The following is a 16,900-nucleotide window of genomic DNA, read 5'->3' on the forward strand; positions in this document are numbered from 1 at the left end:
AAATGCAAATTAAGTTGAATTACGTTAAATTTTGTGCGTGATGACATTTTTGTATTTGTTAGCAACCAATATAAGAAATATTCACTTTTAAAATCCATAACATTTACATCAATTACATATCTAATATAAATCAACAGTACATCTAATGTAAAATGTCTAAAACGTATAATGTTGAAATTCTTTATTTCAGTAATAAATGAATTAATAATATAGCAACTTTTACGGAATACATAGAAATCAAACCATATATGTAAATGTCGAATCATGCAAAACCCTTTCTCTCCCATATTTGGATAAAATAAACTGTGGCGCATATAAAAGAGAGAGAGAGAAAAGTAGAAGACAGGCATTAATGAGAGAACGTGCGTTTACAAGTTGCCATAGGAATTAGTACTACAAATAAATTCATGGATTAAATCTCGTAACATTAAAATCTCTTTTTAAGAATTGTACTTTGAATTTGCAACTTGAATACAGAACATAGACTACACACAGATCCTGTGATGAGTAGGGCAATAACATTAGAGTGATTATTTTGACTCGGAAGTGTAAAAGAAGCAAATCCAATTCTTAAGATATTATTTGGTGACATTGTTAGTATTTGTTGGGAATTTAAGTGTGAGTTAAAGTTTTATAGTGGATGAAAATGAGAAAGTAGAGCATTACATAAAGATGAAAGACCCATTAATTCATAACTTTCAAGTTTTGGGTAAAGAGTGATGTCAATCCTTTATATGGTTGAACTTATATTTTATTCGTGTTTGTATGGAAGTTTTCCTGTCAAAGGATATTTAGGTAAGTGGTTGAAAAGGACTACTCGTGGTTGTGATTGATTGAGAATATTTCTGTTGGAGGAGAAATGTACCTATGTGGAAGAGACTCACCTTTTAAGGAGAGATTATTAGAAATTAAAGTGTGAGTCCAAGTTTCATTTTCAATAAAAATGAGAAAGTAGAACATTATATAAAAATTAAAGACCTATAAACTAAAGTTTTAGGTAAATAATACTGTCAATTCTTATATGTTAGATTCATATTTCATTGGTGTTTGTGTCTCTCAGCGAATCTCCTCTTAATAAACTTAATATCGACTTGTTAAGGATGTTGTGGGTGGTAGAAATAATAATGTAAGAAAGGGTTACGTGAAAGAAAGTTGGCTGATATTTTGGACAGTAATGTTGGGGATGAGATTCGGTATCAGGCAGGGAGTGTTACGTCGCTGGTGAAGAGCATTGGTGGGTAGTGTAAGGGTCAGAGGCAAAATCTGAGTAGGGCCTCTCACAAAGATGTGGTCTCACACACAGATCTTACCCTTTTCTCTTTCTCTCCAAAAGCTCTTTCTCTTCTTCCATGCATTCTACGCTCGTACCGACAATCAATCGTTTCTTCTATCTACTCTTCTATCTCTCTAATTTTTCTACTTTATGATGTTGTCGTTTTAAGGCCAAAGCTAAAACAAGAAAAGAAACAAAATGCCAGGTTTACCGTAACATAGATCAAGCCATACCTACGTATCTAACCCTGGATTACCTATATACCCTTTTGGATATTGTACAAACAATTGAAAATTCACAGACGTATCGAATTTTGTGTTGATATATATTTATGAAACGATGTATCTGTTTTTAGTATTAATGGTTGACCCTGGCCCCCTCTCTAAAATACAGTTTCAGTGACAGTACCAATCTCAAACCGTACCACATAAGTCCATCGACGCGTACCAGTGTACCAACTGCTACTGCTTAGCTGTGCTCATCACACTCAAAGCTATCCCAAACCCACAAAGTCCTACAAAAATCACATACATCATCGTCTCATATCTACTTGTTGCTACAAATTTGTTTCATTCAAGACACAAATCAATAAACAATAAACAAATCAAAACACAACACAAAGGGAAATAAAATGTTTGCTATTCAACTGAAATAAGTAAAAATAGGTATTAAAAATGTTTGATTTCAAATTAAATAAAAGAAAATATTGTACTTCTATCAAATTTATCCATCAATCTTGAGTCTCTTTTTTTTGTTTATCTTTTGTATTGTAAGCGCAGATTTGGTATTTTATGTATTCTTTTCATGTATTTCCTTGCATATCAGTGATTAAACTATTATTCATAGATTAACCAATATGATATGAAACTTTATATATATATATATATATATATATATATATATATATATATATATATAATCTCAAAATAAATTATTTTCATTCATTTTTATTTATTTTTTCACCATCTTAAAATAGTTGTCATTTAATATAAAATTAATTTATGAAATAATGTTTGTATTCATTTATTTATTTTAAATTTACTTTATTTCTAAATATTGTAAATTTTTAGCAAACTCATTATGTCAAAATATATACATTTTGAATATAAAATTATAAATTAAATGATTTAATAGAAAATGATGTGATAGATTCAACAAATTACGGATCTTATTAGGATATAAATTTTAAATGATTTTGTTATCATTTAAATATAATTTAAATCATACAAAATTAACTTGTAAAATAATATTTGTATTAATTTTATCTTGTGTAAAATTTCTAAGAAATCAAATCATGTATAGATTTTGTTCATCGTAGTTACAAAGATTAATTTTCCAAGATATCGAAAAGTTAATTTTTTTAATCTTTATGTTTGAAAAGATCTTATTTTATGGAATATAAGTTATATATCCAGCACAGTATAAATCTGAAAATAATATAAAAGACGGAGAATGAGAAAATATAAAGAAAAATGAAAGCGATGAGGGCGAAAGAGAAAGGAATCAGAGATGATATTGTGGTTGTGATGGGTTTGAATAGTTTTGAGATGAAAATTTTATATAGATATGTGTACTTGTTGGGGAGAATGAGAAGTAGTCAAATACTTACATATGGGGTCAACCGAAGGACGAAGGTCACAATTGAGAGGTGTATGAGGCAGCCATGCTCATAAATTACCGAGGAATGAAAAGTTAACTGTTTTCACTCTGTCGGCGGCACATGATCAATTCCTGCATTAACTACGTATTGCCACTATATATGTACTGTATTTCTTCAAATTATTTCAATCTTACGGGAAACACTATACTTCACTTCATATTTCTTCGTTATTATAATATTAACCCTAAACTATTTATTCACTATACTTCCTTTTATTTTTTGTTTCTTTCCTTTTGCGCTCTTGCTACCAGGCATGCTCAGATTATAATTTCAATAAATAGTGTGTGTTTTGGATGCAGGGTGGTATTTCAAAACTTATTATAATATTAACCCTAAACCACTTACTCATTATACTTCCTTTTATTTCTTTCTTCTTTTTTGCGTTTTTGCTGCGAGGGCGTTTAAATTATTATTTGAATAAATAATTTGTGTTTTAGGTTTAAAGTCGATTACAATTAATATTTTTTTTATGTTTTTTTAATTTGTTAACGTTATTTTAGATCGTTATTATTGTTGTTCTTAGCTTTTTTATTTTTAGTTTTCAAGAGTAGGTGAATATCTTTTAAAGGTATTATGACACTTAAGTTAGTTAAATGTATTTTACTGATAATTGTAGTAAAAATTTAAATTCGCAATAAATGTAATTATTTATTTTTTTTATCTTATCTCTTTATTTATAGATTTTGAATTGAATTTTTAATTATAATTGACCTAATCACGATCCAGGAGTTAATAAATATGTTTTACCTATAATCTTTTGGATTTGTGTTGTTTGTATTTAATGATGATCACAGTGATCGACTGTATGAGAAGTCGTCTAATTTACATAATTTTTAGAAACTTTATTGATCGGACAGTCATATATTAATGTTTGTTTACTTATTTTATATCTAACTAAACATAAAAAATATATTTTTATGATTGACTTTTAAATAGCAAAAAGTAAGAGTTGACTCATGCTCTGTCATAAAAAAAAAAGTCATAAGAAGGAACCCATGTATGAATAGGTTTTGGAGTTAATCCAACAAATTAGCTGAATACATTATCCTCAGGTTTAAAATTGAACGATCTAATAAAAAAAAATGCTTCAATATGGTGTAGTTGGAGCCCAGTTCTTTGGTCGAGGTCAAACACGGATCGATTCGATTCCCCTAACCGATGTAAATGATTGTGATCACAAATTAAGTTGAATCACATTTCACAATCCATCGTTTTCATGTTGTCGTCACACAATTACTGCCGGAATTAACAAGGATTTCGGGAGTGATTGATCTAACTCACTAACTCACTCGTCAATGGGTCCTCCTCCAATGTGACAGCAAAATCATGATCTAAAATCTCACTAAAAACCTAAAAGAGAAACATGAAACTGGTCGAGAGTGAAATGTTTCGCTTTTCCACGTTCCTTAGATAGCGGGTCAAAAAGATCATAACAAGTATATTTTTACGCAGACTGTTGTACGACGTTGCCTTGCTTTTCACTTAACTTAATCATCCGTGTTTAATTAATTACTCTCCCAATGGGTCCACAGTCATACCACAGACATATGTTGGATAAAATAAAAATCGTTTACTTTCGTAACGATTTCCTCGTACAGTCACCGACGGCCAAGTGCAATGGTCTGAGAAAAAAAAAAGAAAATGTTCGTAGGGTGGGATATTTGTGAATCTTGGGCATGTATGTGGGTGGGGACACCGTCAAAGGTAGCGTTAGGTGAGAATAGAATTTGCATTTGCATGTCAAACAAACTTAATTAGAAGCCAACATTGTCGCCACCAAGTGTTGTCGGGGCCACCACCATCCATAATCCAATTAATTAGTATCACGCTTCTTTCTCACCAGACAAAATGGGTTTGTTTTAGGGTTCTTGATGATGAGTTTAACCCTTTAATCATTGAGGTTTCTTACACTAAAAATATGTTTTTGTATGTACATAAGTATGCGAACCACAGTGGAAAAATTGGCCTTGCCCACACGCTTGTATTTACACATTCCATGGGGTCCTGCTTTTTCCTGTCCCTTCAAATATCAAAATCTTTGACTCTAGGCAACATTATGCAAATACCTTTCTTACTTGCATCTACTGTTTACGGATACGAACTAACAATTCAATTCGATTTATACACCTACCTTTTAAAATACAATATTTTATCATCGTTTTAATCTCATTAATCTTTTCCTCGTCACTTGCTTTATCTTTTATAGACATTACTTTTTTTTTATCTTTCTCGTGGAACACAATATTATTATGAAAAGCTACATTGTATGACTCAGAAACTGACAAATCGTTTGTTTGAGTATTAATGTACTCCGTTCTCTATGGTATAAGGGCTCAAATTTAGATGTTATAAATGAAAAAAAAAACGAAATTATGAGTAAAGATATCATGTTAAGTCTTTATAAAGATTACTTATTTTTAAGGTTGATAAATATTTTGTACTAATACTGTACCTCTGAAAATAAATTTATTATTGGTCCGTCCCCATAAAAAGTCTAATATATTTTGAAGTTCCAAAATTAAATCTTAATTTTGTTTCATTTTAACTCCACATGACTCACTTTGTTACTTTTAATTAGTGTTGTCAAAATGGACCACCTGATCCAATCCGGTTCGGGTCACCATGGGTTGGTTCATTGACCAACCCAACCCGACGCATTTATTAACAAGTTAAAAAAATTTGAAACGTCCAGACTACTACGGGTTGGTAGGTTAAACGAATTAGCTCACTGTCTCATTTAATTACATTTTTTTAAAAATAAAATAAAAAATTACAATTGCTTCCACCACCACTTGCAATCTCTCACTAAGCACACCAGTTAATGAAAGTCCACCACACTCTTGAAATCACAATTCTATCACAATTAAAGAATGAGAGAAATAAGTGGAACGTGAAAAAAGGAAGAAGAGCACAATGAAACAATGAAGGGACGACCAATAAAGAGGAAGAAGAGTTGCCGCTGCATACATGTAGAGGATTGAAGTGGATAGAGGTTAAAAAATGTTAACCCTAAAATTTTACTAAGGGTAAAATAGAAATGGAAAAATAAAAAAGAGGTAAAACAGGAATGGGGTGATGGAGGGAGCAAGGGGTGGTAGTGGAGGAAGCAACACCCAAAATTTTTTTATTTTTTTTAAACCCAACACAACTTGAACCTGTTGTGGACCGAGTTAGTCTACAGGTTCTAATTCATTTTTACAGTACTACTCTTAGTAATAGAATAGATAATAAATTACTTCAGGTCTATAAATATAATTTCTTACCAAGAAGACTTTGAATGAGAAATTCAAATTTCGCAATGAGCTTGAGTAGTGAAATACATATAATTATCATTCATCACAATGAGCTTGAGTAGTGAAATCGATACAGTTATCATTCATCGCAATTCTACTCAATTCAAATAGGTTGTTTCTCGTAAAAAGTTCTTCCAAAATGTGCGGAAAAAATCTCCCAAATTGCAGTAATAACACTAATTAAATACAATTTCATTATAGCTGTTACAACAATATAGTGTGAATTTTATTTGTTATACAAAATGGTAATGTCATTATCATTGACGTTTAAAGGGTACGCAGTTGCTGTCATCTTGTAATGTCTGCATGATATTCAGCACTTCTGCATCAACATTTGTTTCTTGAAGCTGTTCCTTTCATTGGTATTATTATAACAAAAGCTATATGATAGCTAAATGTATGTAACCGACGATAATTGCATTTTTTTCTTCTAATTATTGAGCTTTTTTTTTTTATGTAAACTGATATTATAATTTAAGACTTGGTGGTCATGATTTAATTCTACAACCAGTTCATCTAGTCCTTTTCGACACAGCAGGTATAACACAGAAAAATAATATCAATAAACTCTTTGAATAGGAGTTTCTCTGTTTTCGAGAACAAATAAAAGTTAAATAAGCTTTCAAATAATAGTTATTAGAAGCTGAAAACATGTAAGCAGGGAAACAATTACCACACTTCATCTTAAAATTTTGGAAATCACGTAGTACTTAAAAAAGCTCACTAATATGAATGACATTACCTAATATATTAATATATAGTTAATTATTTTAATTTCACCGTATTTGATTAATTATAAATAAAAAGTGTTGGAAGTCTCACGTCCATTAGAAATAAGGCAAATTATAATATATAAGTGAGGTGCAAACCTCACCTTACAAGTCGGTTTTTTGACGTTGAGTTAGGTTTAAAACTCACTTCTAACATGGTATGAGAGACATGGTTAGAGATATTTGTTGTTTGTTGAGTATATTATTCCACCCGCTATCTTATTGAGATTTAGTTAAGCTTAAAATCCATTTTCTAATAAAAAAGAGTATGAAAAACATGTGTAGGCATGGACATTGAAAGTCAACATAAGAAATACTTTTTCTGCTATTTTGGTTGTTGGAATCCTGAAGATAGTGTTGCTAACTACTTAAATAAAGTTATTTATTAATATTAATGTCGCCATGACTACTTTTCTAACCTAACTAAAGATGCATAATCATGGACCGAAAGCAAATACCTTCCTTTTAAGTATGTTAGCCTTGAATTTAAAAAATTAGGAGTGAGAAAGTTGTTTACGTGTAAGCCGATAAGAACCGAGTAATAAAATGTTTTTGTTTCAGACCAGGGGAGCTCACAACCTACGGCAATGGAGTTACAAAGACAAGATTTACATGTATAAACAAATGGTGTGTATGTTTTATGTGGGATGAAAAGGCAAGTTAAATATGGTTTAAATAGTCTGCCATGTCGGATGGTTGAGCACAAGATGCAAAGGTGAGAATACTATACAGAATTCATGATGAACAGAAGCTTTGTATAATTGCACACCATCTTATCTTATACGGAAAACAATGGGTTGGATATTGAATAATGACAAGTACATATTCTAGATATGAATAACAAAAATACACGTGCGAACAAAAGAAAGGCAAAACAAGGCATGATTACGAGAAAGACCAAAATAGGGAAGATGACATTCCTGGACTGAACAAACTTTCACGACCAGTACCCACAACACCCATACATAAAATATGAAATAAAACATAGAAACCAAAGACGCCAAATATCATTGAATTATAATACAAATAAGTTAATTTTATAAAACTGAGTTGAATAGGGTTTGAAAGTGAAATAATTCGATGGTTCACTACGAGTTTTTAATTTGGTTCACTTTTTTTTTATTAAATTTTTTTGTAATTTAAGTCGATTAACTATATCTTGATATGTTAGTAAGTTAATATATATATATATATATATATATATATATATATATATATATAAATTATAGTACAATAAAAATATATTGACTCAGCTTACTTTTTTTATAAAAAATCAAAATACTCATTTATTTTATCAAACATTATTATAAATATAGAAGTTAAAAATTTAAATATCAATATACATAACTTAAACTAACAAATAAATTAAATATTAAACCATGTAAATATTAGTGAAAAGTATTTTTAATATTTAGAAAGATTAAATTGACTGTCTACGTAATTATAAATAATAAATAATTATAATAACTTAATTAAAATTTATAAAAGCTAATAAAAGTTTGGGGGTGGTTGTGGATTAGGGGTCAATTTACCTTCAATGTTCTTCAAAGTTGTGTAACTCGTGGATTAAGGTAATTGGATTCAATTTTACTCAAATTTTAAAGACTTAAACCCTTAATAAATCCAATTGTTTACATATTAAAACTCATTTTAACATCTCTAATTATATAATGATATTAATTAAGTTTATTTAAATTTTGATTGGGTTATTTTTGGAATATTAATGGTGATGTAAAATTTAGGTTGTGATATTGTAATGTTAGTGTAAAAAAAATGTAAGGGTGAGATGCATGTACGGGGAGCAGAAGAAAGAGAAGGGTGTGTGGTTGGAGATTCCTTACCGACAGTTTTGTGTGAGGGGCTGGCATGCATGGGAGATACCAGGTAATGCAAATCTGGTACCTCTGTGGTGGCCTGCTCAATCTTTGTGCAGATTACGTTGCACTCACGGGGAAACTTCAACCAGATCGCATTCTATTTTTTTTAAAGGATGACATGCTTTGAAAAAAATTTTAATACCATTTATGTATCGTGATTGGTTGATATTGATATTTATGATTATTATTATTAATTATAAAATAATTTTATATCAATCACAAAATGATACGTAGATGATGTTAAAGCGATATAATTCGATCTTCTTTTTATCTTAACTTCACATCTCATGTCTCCTAAACATTTAATAACTCTGCATCACCACTCTGTCCATTATGCAACATCATTTAAAAAATTAGTTAACCTCCGACTCAGAATAGTAAAATATTTATCCTACAACAAAAGTTATATGAAGAATTTTAATTACGAGAAGCTTTTTTTTTGTCAAAGATATTGAAAGTCATAAATTTGTATGGATCATGTTTAAGATCAAGGTCCTATAATTATGGTAATACATAATTAACGTTCAAAGTGATATATTTTATTAATGTTCAAAAACATATTTAAATTTTTTTTTAATAATTAAAAATCTGTGGACATAATTTTTGTTTTGCTTTAATATTCTGAATTCGATAATATATAGGAATTACGTGTTAGTTAATTTTATTTTCTATGATTTCAGCTTTGATTATTCAATCATATAATTTGTCCCTTTAAAAAGCATAGAACTAAGGATTGGATTTTCTACGAATCTGGGCTGTGTATTTTTCCACCTTAGAGAACTAGTTTGAGTCACATGCCCATTATATTCAACTCCATTGGATGTGGGTAACCGGCAGCCTTTTCTTTTTGCACCCCAAAATTTGTAATTCGACCCCCGGAATTTTTAAAATAATATTAAACTCTAAGTAAGTGTGATTTAATACTTTTAAAATAATACTAAGCTCTCTAGAATTTTGGTGTTCCGTAGGGTTAAGTTTGAAACTCCATCCATTTGATTTTATGAGTATGATGAGTTTTTTTAAAAGAAAAGTTCATAACTTTAATAAGTTGAAATACGAGGAAAATTAATACTGAAAATAATTACAATTATCATAAGTAAGATAATAATGTTTGGATTGATATTATGGTTGAAAGAGGAGAGAAAATAAAACATAAACCTGAGCTTTGAACTTGAAAACTCATTTGTAGAAAAATAATTAACCTCGATTTCATTAATTGAAACAAGATACAAGATAAATTCTTAAATAAAATTGACACTACTTTTAATTTAAGATATTAAAACAATATGTTTATAAATTTTTATCTATTAAGTGAAGTGAACCAATATTCCAAAATTAAATTAGATCGTATCTTGTTTTAGTTGTCGTAACGTCATATATGAAACTAATTTTACAATCTCTAACCTACCAAGTCATGACTGATTATTAAAAGGACAAAGGAAGAAAGAAAGATAACCAATTATACGTTGAATTATAATTAGAAAAGTATACGTTCTAAAAAATAAAACTGTTTTCTAACTATTTGGGCACATACAATTCGCACTGCTGCAACCTTATAGAATCTAAGAATTGTAAGATATAAAGTATAGAAAGCATGACATGAGTGTCTTACCAAACTAAAAGACCCCAACAAAAAAAAAATCGTATGTATACGAAATTTATAAATTAGTGTAATTTAATTTATTAATTAAGAAAAAATAGTATAGTAATTGTGAATAACTAACTATAATAAGTAGTCTCTTTTTCACCACACAATTTAGGGAGTTAAAGAATATGAATTGCGATGGAGTGTAAGAGTCAAAACTAAAACCGTTTGAAATGAGCTATTATGAGCGTATTCTGTTGTTGGGAACCGCTTTCTAGGGCAAGTTTCTCAGTTCAAATAGCGGAAACGATCTCAGTGCAAGAGGCGACCCTCTCTATCAATCTTCTCCTATCCATCCTTTACTTTGGAAATAGGAGAAGAATCATGGCTTTCGCTTTCATCAAAACCTTATTCCTCTTCGTCTCCTTCACGGGCCTCCTCCTCCGTGCCCACGCCGCCCGCACGCCGCAGGCCCGCGTCTGGTCCCTCTGCAAGCCCACCACCAATCCAGTTGTGTGCTTCACAACCATACTTCCTCATGTCATAACCTTACGAAAGTTTAATGCCTACACTGCTCTAGAAATAGAGATTGAAACCACACGGGAACTGGTCGTAAACACTACGAGCCTCGTCAATAGACTCCTCACGAACCCAACCAATTCCAAGGATCTGAACGATTCCCTCCAAATATGCTCCGAACAATTCGATAACATGATGGACTCCATTAAAGAAACCATGACGGTAGTGGCGCTGCGCAACGCCGCCGAGGCACGGTTCAAGTTCAGCGCGGTGCTCTCGTACCTCTCGGCATGCACCGACGAGTTCAACAATTCACCGATTGTGAAGGAGGGGAAGGACTTGTACGATCTTGGAGGGAACTGTTTGGATATTATGAAAGCCATTGAAGATAGAGAGAGCCGTCGTCGCCGAGGACAACCGATTGGAAGCCCAATCGTTGGCCCACCACCAGCAGTTCTTACCCCGTGTCAGAATCAAGTTGGGCCTTGCACTTAGGCCCAATATTATCCGGTCAATAAATGTTCAAATAATTATTCTCTTTTCCTGTGGTTTTTAACTGGATGATGCTTTTGTGTGGGTAGGAAATGAGATGTTATGGGAACAATATTAAGGAAAACGAGAAGGAAATGAAGAAATTTATTTGTTTTTTAAATTGTGTGATTTTATTACCATTAATCATAAAATGAATTATCTTGGTTTAAATTATAAATTTAAATAAAAATATATGAAATAAATGTATATATGTAAATTATCTTATAATTTACATATACAATAATAAATAATTTTAAATTATGACCAAATATAGTAGTATATGTGAGAGAAGTATTTGTCTCACATTTTAGTATTTAGTCTCATGTAAGAAAGACATATATAGAACCAGTAGAAGCCAAAGCTTTTGATTTACCAAAATTCCAAACATTATGAACTCTTAAATATTGACCACTTAAATATATCAATAAATAAAATCTCACTTTCAATTTAATTGAGGATTCAACCATACAAAGGATGATAATTTTTTCTTTCTCTCAAAAATATATCAACTCTATTTGTTGCAAACGGTATCAATATTGTTTTTCACTAAAAAAAATCAAATTTCTCAATCTACATTGAATATATCTTAATTTTGCTTTTCTATTTGATTATGCGATTCTGTTTTAATTTTATTTTTAATTTAATTATACAATGTTTTAATTTTATTTTAAGTTCAATTATACAAAATTTTAATTGAATATCTTTCAATTTATTTTGATATTTTTTTTTTGTGGAATTTCCTCATTAACTATTGTGATCGTCTCCAATTCAACTTATTTGTACTTCAGTTAAAAGAATAACCAAAATTATTTTCATGTAACTTTTTTTTTCACTTTTTGTATTGCACATTTATAATTTGCTGTCACATGAAAAATATCATTTAAAAAAAAATGTAAACCAAACTAAACTAATGTACAACAATACATGCGCTTCTTTCAAAAGAAGCTAAACAATTCTAAACATTAAAAATTTATATTTATTATGAAAAAAAAATCATAATCTATGAACATTTTTTTCTATTACTAGCATCTTTTGTAGCAAATGAATGATTTTCAACAACTATATGTCCTCCCAATAGTTTTTTTCTTGATGATTAAATACCTAATTTAGGATTAGAAAGAATACACAATTTTTAATCATTTCCATATATAGATTAGGACAGTAAAAAAATACTGAAGAAATTTAAAAGATGAATTAGGTATTACAATAAAAAATTATTAATAAGCAACATCAAATAATAAATTTATAAATAAAATATTTTGTTTTACTAAAAATCTTAAAAGATAAGCTTTCTCATAGTCATAAACTTTTGTTTATAAAATGTGTTAAAACTATCAACAAAAATAAATCTATTTGAAATATAAATCAAGAAATGTTGAAATATAAATTGCTTAGATGTGAAATGAATTATTAATTTAACGAAACGTGGATTCCATAGGTCTGCTGAAGAGAAGGGCATAGATGGAAATTCATTTCCGCTTCTCTGTTTTGTTTCTTCGCTTTCAAACACCGCACATGCACAGAGGCATTTAGGTTTTTGCTTTCGTTCTTCCATTTTAATTTGGTGGATTTAATGGTCACATGTTATATTGGATTTAGTGTTCAATCACTGTGTCTTTCAATCTGTGATGGTGAATATCATTCTTCCTTAAATGTGAGAGGGGTTTTTATGTCATAATTACCACTTTTAATGACGATATTGATTCCTACAATCATTCTTCTTTCCTAAGTTTTCAACTTCCAATCATCATTCTCACCTACTAACGTTAAAATTACCATTTTCAACCACCAATAATTTCTAGAATTGTTGTTTCTATGAAATTTTAAACTTTCAAGGATGATTTTTGCTAATTATCATAAAAAAAAGGTTTAAATTAAGTACAAAATTATCTTCCACTCTTATTTTACAATGGTGACTTCTACACCACCATATATTTATGAGTATCACAAAAGTGATTTTTTTTTCATCAGTGTATAAAAGAAAAATTCAAAAGTGTCAACAAAACTCAATTCAAAATTATTCTTATATGTATCGCAATTATTGAAAAGCATATAATTATAGTGTATAAAAATCTAAATAATACTATGATATTATTAAATGTGATTTTCTCCTAATTAAATTATCATTTAACTATCCTAAATGATATATTTAATGAATATATAATTATCCTCTCTTATCAACTAATACTACAATGTTAAAAATAATTGGTTATAACTTGATTTTACAGGGGAGTTGAGGGAGAATTTGAAAATCTCTTATTGATTGGAACGAAATTTGTCACTGTTTATAAAAAGAAATTAATCTGAAAAATCTTTGTAACGCTAAAATGAATAAGAAAGTTTAAGATTTTTAGAAATATAATAAGTATAAGTGATTATGAAATAAATATTTAAACAAATACTAATTGTATCCTTATGAACTTATAATTCTATTAGAATAATACTTATCTTAAATATATAATAATACTATAACTAATAATAATTATAACATAATGATATCTCATCATGATACATAGATATTACTTCAAGTTTGAGTTACATAATAAAAAGGTTTAATAAACCTTATTATAATATGTTTTTTATTAAATTTAGTAACAACAAGAACGCAACTTTATATCATCAATCATCTTTGATGAAAAAAGTAAAATTAGATTTGATAACTTATATTAAATTGAGAATTGAAATATGTTTTATCCATATGCATTTAAGAAGGATGACAACAAAGAATTGTCATCCCTTTTGTAGTAACTAGTTACAATCTTCTTTTTATGTGCATCGAGTACAATAAATAGCACATTCAACAAAATATATTGATTTGAAACGAAAGCTTCGAAAACATCAATACGAAGGTGAAGAAGATAGATGAAAAGGGTGGCAAATTTAAATTTAATATTATAGAAACTCCGATTATTAAAAATATAAACAAACCATTTAAACAATAACGAAAGAACAAAGTTAAAATGACAGGATGTAAGAAAAAGATATGTATTTTATTAAATTTTAGGTAAAATATATAAGAGGGGACAATCACCCCCTACACCAAAACCAAAACTTTCAAAACTTTCGTTTTGGTAAAAAAAAAAGTTACATAATACAAAAGTTATAGGTTTGGTAATCTGCGTGATCAGATTCACGGTGGGTTTGACAGAAGAAGCCAACTCCATGAAATTGTCGAGCGTGGTTAATGTTTCGAAGAGACGCCTTATGAGACGGTTCCGATGACACTGCTGAACGCAGAAGGGGCAGATTGCGTGGGTGTAGAACGCGGAGGAGGCAGAGACTTTTCAATGTCGGCAATAATGTCCAATGCGATCCCGCCGAGCTTGTAAACGGCGTTGGAGTCCTTGTCGAAGGGGGTTACGCCGCCTTTGAAGGTGTCCCGGCAGGCGGAGTGGTAGGAGATGACGGCGCTGAACTTGAACTTAGCGGTGGTGACGTCGTTCTTGGCGATAGCTTGTTTGGTTTCTTCAATGGCGTCGAGCATGCTGTTGTACTGGTCATCGCAGACGTTGAGGGAATCCTTGGTGGACTTGGTGTTCTCTTTTTTGTTTTCCAGAGATTGGATTTTTCCTAGGGCAGTTTTTGCTTCGGCGAGCGTGGCCTCCACTTCCACGTCGAGAGCTTTTATGGCTGAAAGTTTGTTTTGGGCGAAATGAGGTTTGATTGTATTGGCGCAGAGAGCAGGATCTGTTGTTTTTTGACAGAGTTGGTTGATGTCTTCTTGGATTTCACGCTGGACGATGTGGATGTCGCGGGAGGAGAGAACCGGTTTTGTGAGGAGGAGGAATGATAGGGTTACGAGAAGGATGAAAGAGGTTTTGGGAATGAAATCCATTGTCTCTTCTCTGGAGAAGCTCGTTTGAAGATCAGAGACAAATGGAGAAAGATAAGGTACCTGCGTTTTCTTGCTATACACACACCCACATCTCCTTATATATAATGCATCTCTTCCTCCCATTTTTGGCATCTCCATTCTTTCTACTATAAAATGCTTGGTGCTCCTCAAACCTTGCTGCTCTTTGCTTTCTCTATCCCTAACATTTCAAAATTCTTTCAACGTAACATTTTTATTCTCTATAATAATTATGTCCAATATAAGCCACTAAAATTCTTTCAATCTTGTCTTTCATTTTTAATTAATTAATTAATTACTCTAATGATTAATATTTAATAAACAATTAACGTAAAATATTATGAATGTTTTCTTTAACTAGAGATTTATCTAATTGGTACTTTTATTTGTTATTACTATTTCTATTCACGAAACATAGGTACGATATTAATTTCGTGTTGTTAGCTTTTAAAATATATATATATTATTCACTTACAATTATGTCTAAAAATCAGATTATCTTTACTATCATGTTTTTAATAGGCTAATTTAGAACATGATACCGATGTTGAAATTAGATAGTAGATATATACTACAAATGATCAGTTTTTGGTAGAAAGTATTCTGAAATTAGCTTAGTTAATAGAATTTAAGATATGAATTACATCAATAAAGCTCTAATATTTTATTTGAGTGATATAATTACAAAAATAGTTTTTATATTAATTATTATTAATTTAAATTTAAATTTATTTATCAAATAAAGGTTTTATAAATTTAAGATTTGTGATTGATGTTTTGAAATATTAGGTCTATATTATTTTTATTTTTTCCTGAATCTTCTGGATATTTGATGAATAATTAAATATATAGTATTGTTGGAGGTTCAAGTGTCATTTGAATAAATACAATAAATTAAAATCTTCATAATCGTTTTCTGAAAAAAAAAACTTTTATATCAATAATCCTTAAAAAATATTCTAGATATATTTTAGAAAGGCATAATATCGTGAAATTTGTAGAAATACAAGATATATATAATGTTCCAATAAAATTGAAAGAAATTGTTAGGGTGTGTATGTGGTTTTATTTTGAAAAAGTGGAAGAAAGAAATATTGTCGTGCAGATGAATATGAATATTAATAGAATGATTCTAACTACATTATATAAAGCATAAATTGTATCATCAGAAATGGTTCATATAAAGTACACGTGGAATTTATCATCTCCACGCAAAGAGGAAGCTCCTAGAATAACACTGGCACACCTGCCAACGACTTCATACACAATTCTTAACGATTTTCCAAATATATGTTTCTAGATGTTCTTTCTAGCTTCCATCAAAGTTCATCTGGTGTGTAATACATTTATAATTTAAGATACGCTTATGATTGATTCTAAATTACTCTATATCTTTAAATTAAAAACTGATTTAGACATTAATTTCTTCATAAAATTCTTTATTTATAATAGAAACTATTTTAAATCATTTTTAATTTATAAAACAATATCTAAATTAGTTTAAGTATTTTTTTTTTCTATACAATTAGCTGTTATTTA

At 29.8% G+C, this 16,900-nt stretch overlaps 2 protein-coding genes across 2 annotated transcripts; one reads left to right on the forward strand and one right to left on the reverse strand.

Moving 5' to 3' along the window:
• The first annotated feature begins 10,618 nt into the window (after nucleotides 1-10,618).
• LOC148198794 (uncharacterized) lies at nucleotides 10,619-11,629 on the forward strand. Its single transcript, XM_088091933.1, has one exon. The coding sequence runs from the start codon at nucleotides 10,702-10,704 to the stop codon at nucleotides 11,470-11,472; it is 771 nt and encodes a 256-aa protein (XP_087948059.1). The 5' UTR covers nucleotides 10,619-10,701; the 3' UTR covers nucleotides 11,473-11,629.
• Nucleotides 11,630-14,479: 2,850 nt separating this feature from the next.
• Nucleotides 14,480-15,529, reverse strand: LOC124841171 (uncharacterized). The gene has a single exon (XM_047317392.2). It carries the CDS (start codon nucleotides 15,479-15,481, stop codon nucleotides 14,711-14,713), a length of 771 nt encoding a protein of 256 aa, XP_047173348.2. The 5' UTR covers nucleotides 15,482-15,529; the 3' UTR covers nucleotides 14,480-14,710.
• Nucleotides 15,530-16,900: the final 1,371 nt, after the last annotated feature.

The sequence above is a fragment of the Vigna umbellata genome, chromosome 5 (assembly GCF_029865625.1).
Source record: "Vigna umbellata cultivar VRB3 chromosome 5, Vumbellata_1.0, whole genome shotgun sequence".
NCBI lineage: Eukaryota > Viridiplantae > Streptophyta > Magnoliopsida > Fabales > Fabaceae > Vigna > Vigna umbellata.

What these genes read in the sequence shown, in the direction of transcription:
- LOC148198794 (XM_088091933.1), top strand. Translation starts at nt 10,702, where the DNA reads ATGAGCGTATTCTGTTGTTGGGAACCGCTTTCTAGGGCAAGTTTCTCA.
- LOC124841171 (XM_047317392.2), bottom strand. Translation starts at nt 15,481, where the DNA reads ATGGAGATGCCAAAAATGGGAGGAAGAGATGCATTATATATAAGGAGA.